This window comes from Oncorhynchus gorbuscha, unplaced genomic scaffold, assembly GCF_021184085.1.
Source record: "Oncorhynchus gorbuscha isolate QuinsamMale2020 ecotype Even-year unplaced genomic scaffold, OgorEven_v1.0 Un_scaffold_3752, whole genome shotgun sequence".
Classification (NCBI taxonomy): domain Eukaryota; kingdom Metazoa; phylum Chordata; class Actinopteri; order Salmoniformes; family Salmonidae; genus Oncorhynchus; species Oncorhynchus gorbuscha.
The window spans coordinates 35,001-41,258 of record NW_025747923.1 but is presented as its reverse complement, the minus strand read 5'-3'; the positions used below and the strand labels follow the sequence as shown (position 1 = coordinate 41,258).

Below are 6,258 nucleotides of genomic sequence, written 5' to 3'. Positions count from 1 at the left end.
GCATTATAACAAGGCTTACGACAGTTACAATGCATTATAACAAGGCTTACGACAGTTACAATGCATTATAACAAGGCTTATGACAGTTACGATGCATTATAACAAGGCTTGCGACAGTTACAATGCATTATAACAAGGCTTACGACAGTTACAATGCATTATAACAAGGCTTACGACAGTTACCATGCATTATAACAAGGCATACGACAGTTACAATGCATTATAACAAGGCTGAGTTCAGCCCTGCTAACCGATAACCTTTGTCCTGTTCTCTCCTCCTCCTCCTCCTCCTCCTCCTCCTCCTCCTCCTCCTCCTCCTCTCCTCCAGGTGAGGCGAAGAACATCCCTCCGTACCCAGGTCCCAACAGGATGAGAGACTGTTACTGTACTGTCAACCTGGATCAGGAGGAGGTCTTCAGAACCAAGATCATCGAGAAGTCTCTGTGGTGGGTTACTGATTACACCTGTCTGTCTGTGGTGGGTTACTGATTACACCTGTCTGTCTGTGGTGGGTTACTGATTACACCTGTCTGTCTGTCTGTGGTGGGTTACTGATTACACCTGTCTGTCTGTCTGTCTGTCTGTGGTGGGTTACTGATTACACCTGTCTGTCTGTGGTGGGTTACTGATTACACCTGTCTGTCTGTGGTGGGTTACTGATTACACCTGTCTGTCTCTCTGTGGTGGGTTACTGATTACACCTGTCTGTCTCTGTGGTGGGTTACTGATTACACCTGTCTGTCTCTCTGTGGTGGGTTACTGATTACACCTGTCTGTCTGTGGTGGGTTACTGATTACACCTGTCTGTCTCTCTGTGGTGGGTTACTGATTACACCTGTCTGTCTCTCTGTGGTGGGTTACTGATTACACCTGTCTGTCTGTGGTGGGTTACTGATTACACCTGTCTGTCTGTCTGTCTGTGGTGGGTTACTGATTACACCTGTCTGTCTCTCTGTGGTGGGTTACTGATTACACCTGTCTGTCTCTCTGTGGTGGGTTACTGATTACACCTGTCTGTCTGTGGTGGGTTACTGATTACACCTGTCTGTCTGTCTGTGGTGGGTTACTGATTACACCTGTCTCTCTCTCTGTGGTGGGTTACTGATTACACCTGTCTGTTTCTCTGTGGTGGGTTACTGATTACACCTGTCTGTCTCTCTGTGTCTGTGGTGGGTTACTGATTACACCTGTCTGTCTCTCTGTGGTGGGTTACTGATTACACCTGTCTGTCTGTCTGTGGTGGGTTACTGATTACACCTGTCTGTCTCTCTGTGGTGGGTTACTGATTACACCTGTCTGTTTCTCTGTGGTGGGTTACTGATTACACCTGTCTGTCTGTCTGTGGTGGTTACTGATTACACCTGTCTGGAGTGACAAGGAGAGAACGCCCCCTGTCTGTAGAGACAAGGAGAGAACGCCCCCTGTAGAGACAAGGAGAGAACGCCCCCTGTCTGTAGAGACAAGGAGAGAACGCCCCCTGTAGAGACAAGGAGAGAACGCCCCCTGTAGAGACAAGGAGAGAACGCCCCCTGTAGAGACAAGGAGAGAACGCCCCCTGGAGAGACAAGGAGAGAACGCCCCCTGTAGAGACAAGGAGAGAACGCCCCCTGTCTGTAGAGACAAGGAGAGAACGCCCCCTAGAGAGACAAGGAGAGAACGCCCCCTGTCTGTAGAGACAAGGAGAGAACGCCCCCTGTCTGTAGAGACAAGGAGAGAACGCCCCCTGTAGAGACAAGGAGAGAACGCCCCCTGTAGAGACAAGGAGAGAACGCCCCCTGTCTGTAGAGACAAAGAGAGAACGCCCCCTGTCTGTAGAGACAAGGAGAGAACGCCCCTGTCTGTAGAGACAAGGAGAGAACGCCCCTGGAGAGACAAGGAGAGAACGCCCCCTGTCTGTAGAGACAAGGAGAGAACGCCCCTGTCTGTAGAGACAAGGAGAGAACGCCCCTGTAGAGACAAGGAGAGAACGCCCCTGGAGAGACAAGGAGAGAACGCCCCTGTAGAGACAAGGAGAGAACGCCCCTGTCTGTAGAGACAAGGAGAGAACGCCCCTGTCTATAGAGACAAGGAGAGAACGCCCCTGTCTGTAGAGACAAGGAGAGAACGCCCCTGTAGAGACAAGGAGAGAACGCCCCTGTCTGTACAGACAAGGAGAGAACGCCCCTGTAGAGACAAGGAGAGAACGCCCCTGTCTGTAGAGACAAGGAGAGAACGCCCCCTGTAGAGACAAGGAGAGAACGCCCCCTGGAGAGACAAGGAGAGAACGCCCCCTGTAGAGACAAGGAGAGAACGCCCCCTGGAGAGACAAGGAGAGAACGCCCCCTGTAGAGACAAGGAGAGAACGCCCCCTGTCTGTAGAGACAAGGAGAGAACGCCCCCCTGTCTATAGAGACAAGGAGAGAACGCCCCTGTAGAGACAAGGAGAGAACGCCCCTGTCTGTAGAGACAAGGAGAGAACGCCCCTGTAGAGACAAGGAGAGAACGCCCCTGGAGAGACAAGGAGAGAAACGCCCCCTGTAGAGACAAGGAGAGAACGCCCCTGTCTGTAGAGACAAGGAGAGAACGCCCCTGTAGAGAGACAAGGAGAGAACGCCCCCTGTCTATAGAGACAAGGAGAGAACGCCCCTGGAGAGACAAGGAACGCCCCTGTCTGGAGAGACAAGGAGAGAACGCCCCTGGAGAGACGAGGAGAGAACGCCCCTGTCTGTAGAGACAAGGAGAGAACGCCCCTGTAGAGACAAGGAGAGAACGCCCCTGGAGAGACAAGGAGAGAACGCCCCCTGTAGAGACAAGGAGAGAACGCCCCCTGGAGAGACAAGGAGAGAACGCCCCTGTACAGACAAGGAGAGAACGCCCGTCTCGTGTGTCTTCCACTATGTGTATCCATTAGCGATGATGCTAATGAGAAGTCTAATGGTAGATAGAAAGGCTTCTGTAAAAACCTTGTCAGTTCACTACACAGGCTCCTCTGCTGACCTGACAGAAAGATAGCAGCATCATTTGCATCTGTCCAGTAGGTATTTGTTTTGCAAATTCTACCGTCACTTGTGCGCTAGAAAAACACAGATTAACACAGCCTCTTGCTAGCCTCTTGCTAGCCTCTTCTCTTGCTAGCCTTTTACTAGCCTCTGCTCTTGCTAGCCTCTTGCTAGCCTCTGGTCTTGCTAGCCTCTTCTCTTGCTTGCCTCTTCCCTTACTAGCCTTTTGCTAGCCTCTTCTCTTGCTAGCCTCTTTCTAGCCTCTGCTCTTGCTAGCCTCTTGCTAGCCTCTTGTTAGCCTCTTGCTAGCCTCTTCTCTTGCTAGCCTCTTTCTAGCCTCTGCTCTTGCTAGCCTCTTGTTAGCCTCTTGCTAGCCTCTTCTCTTGCTAGCCTCTTTCTAGCCTCTGCTCTTGCTAGCCTCTTGCTAGCCTCTTGTTAGCCTTTTGCTAGCCTCTTCTCTTGCTAGCCTCTTACTAGTCTCTTGCTATCCCCTTACTAGCCTCTTACTAGCCTCTTACTAGCCTGTTGCTAGCTTCTTGTTAGCCTCTTGCTAGCCTGTTAATAAGTACACGTTGGAAATAAAGAGCAACTACCTCAAACGTGGTCTCCTGATGTGGTTTAAACATTGTTGTGGACTAAGAACATCCAATGTGTTTTTTTGTCTATTAAAACGTGTGATTTTGAGGGAGTGAAATAAACAGGGGAAATCGGAAACCTAGAAAAACAAGACGGAGAAAATTACATTTGGGAAGAACTAAATGGAATCAGACAGTAGATGTTTTTATTCTATAGGGCCTGACATATGGGTGTCTGTGTGTGTGTGTGGGTGTGGGTGTGTGTGTGTGTGTGTGTCTGTGTGTGTGTGTCTCGTTGTGTGTGTGTGTGTGTGTGTGTGTGTGTGTGTGTGTGTGTGTGTGTGTGTGTGTGTGTGTGTGTGTGTGTGTGTGTGTGTGTGTGTGTGTGTGTGTGTGTGTGTGTGTGTGTGTGTGTGTGTGTGTGTGTGTCTAATAGAATATAACATTGAGGTTCAATGTTGTTGTTCAATGTAGATGGTCCCTCAGCTACCTTGTTCAATGTAGATGGTCCCTCAGCTACCCTGGCTTGTCCAATGTAGATGGTCCCTCAGCTCACAGCTACCTTGTCCAATGTAGATGGTCCCTCAGCTACCTTGTTCAATGTAGATGGTCCCTCAGCTACCCTGGCTTGTCCAATGTAGATGGTCCTCAGCTACCCTGGCTTGTCCAATGTAGATGGTCCCTCAGCTACCCTGGCTTGTCCAATGTAGATGGTCCCTCAGCTACCCTGGCTTGTCCAATGTAGATGGTCCCTCAGCTACCCTGGCTTGTCCAATGTAGATGGTCCCTCAGCTACCCTGGCTTGTCCAATGTAGATGGTCCCTCAGCTACCCTGGCTGGTTCAATGTAGATGGTCCCTCAGCTACCCTGGCTTGTCCAATGTAGATGGTCCCTCAGCTACCCTGGCTTGTCCAATGTAGATGGTCCCTCAGCTACCCTGGCTTGTCCAATGTAGATGGTCCCTCAGCTACCCTGGCTTGTCCAATGTAGATGGTCCCTCAGCTACCCTGGCTTGTCCAATGTAGATGGTCCTCAGCTACCCTGGCTGGTTCAATGTAGATGGTCCCTCAGCTACCCTGGCTTGTCCAATGTAGATGGTCCCTCAGCTACCCTGGCTGGTTCAATGTAGATGGTCCCTCAGCTACCTTGTTCAATGTAGATGGTCCCTCAGCTACCCTGGCTTGTCCAATGTAGATGGTCCCTCAGCTACCCTGGCTTGTCCAATGTAGATGGTCCCTCAGCTCACAGCTACCTTGTCCAATGTAGATGGTCCCTCAGCTACCCTGGGTTGTCCAATGTAGATGGTCCCTCAGCTCACAGCTACCTTGTCCAATGTAGATGGTCCCTCAGCTACCCTGGCTTGTCCAATGTAGATGGTCCCTCAGCTCACAGCTACCTTGTCCAATGTAGATGGTCCCTCAGCTACCCTGGCTTGTCCAATGTAGATGGTCCCTCAGCTACCCTGGCTTGTCCAATGTAGATGGTCCCTCAGCTACCCTGGCTTGTCCAATGTAGATGGTCCCTCAGCTACCCTGGCTTGTCCAATGTAGATGGTCCCTCAGCTACCCTGGCATGTCCAATGTAGATGGTCCCTCAGCTACCCTGGCTTGTCCAATGTAGATGGTCCCTCAGCTACCCTGGCTTGTCCAATGTAGATGGTCCCTCAGCTACCCTGGCTTGTCCAATGTAGATGGTCCCTCAGCTACCCTGGCTTGTCCAATGTAGATGGTCCCTCAGCTACCCTGGCTTGTCCAATGTAGATGGTCCCTCAGCTACCCTGGCTGGTTCAATGTAGATGGTCCCTCAGCTACCCTGGCTTGTCCAATGTAGATGGTCCCTCAGCTACTCTGGCTTGTTCAATGTAGATGGTCCCTCAGCTACCCTGGCTTGTCCAATGTAGATGGTCCCTCAGCTACCTTGTTCAATGTAGATGGTCCCTCAGCTACCCTGGCTTGTCCAATGTAGATGGTCCCTCAGCTACCTTGTCCAATGTAGATGGTCCTCAGCTACCCTGGCTTGTCCAATGTAGATGGTCCTCAGCTACCCTGGCTTGTCCAATGTAGATGGTCCTCAGCTACCTTGTCCAATGTAGATGGTCCTCAGCTACCTTGTCCAATGTAGATGGTCCCTCAGCTACCCTGGCTTGTTCAATGTAGATGGTCCCTCAGCTACCCTGGCTTGTCCAATGTAGATGGTCCCTCAGCTACCCTGGCTTGTCCAATGTAGATGGTCCTCAGCTACCCTGGCTTGTCCAATGTAGATGGTCCCTCAGCTACCTTGTCCAATGTGATGGTCCCTCAGCTATGGCTTGTCCAAGATGGTCCCTCAGCTACCCTGGCTTGTCCAATGTAGATGGTCCTCAGCTACCCTGGCTTGTCCAATGTAGATGGTCCCTCAGCTACCCTGGCTTGTCCAATGTAGATGGTCCCTCAGCTACCCTGGCTTGTCCAATGTAGATGGTCCCTCAGCTACCCTGGCTTGTCCAATGTAGATGGTCCCTCAGCTACCCTGGCTTGTCCAATGTAGATGGTCCCTCAGCTACCCTGGCTTGTCCAATGTAGATGGTCCCTCAGCTACCTGGCTTGTCCAATGTAGATGGTCCTCAGCTACCCTGGCTTGTCCAATGTAGATGGTCCCTCAGCTACCCTGGCTTGTCCAATGTAGATGGTCCCTCAGCTACCCTGGCTTGTCCAATGTAGATGGTC

General features: G+C 51.2%; 1 protein-coding gene across 1 annotated transcript in view; it reads left to right on the top strand.

Annotated features, from left to right (window-relative positions):
* Positions 1 to 332: 332 nt before the first annotated feature.
* The window catches only part of LOC124028100 (ras GTPase-activating protein 3-like), a gene marked incomplete at its 3' end in the record, with an annotated part of 27,110 nt that continues 21,184 nt past the window's right edge, over positions 333 to 6,258 (top strand). The window contains exon 1 of the mRNA XM_046340249.1: positions 333 to 446. Within this exon, the coding sequence (XP_046196205.1) occupies positions 370 to 446 (77 nt within the window). The remainder of the gene's footprint in view (positions 447 to 6,258) is intronic.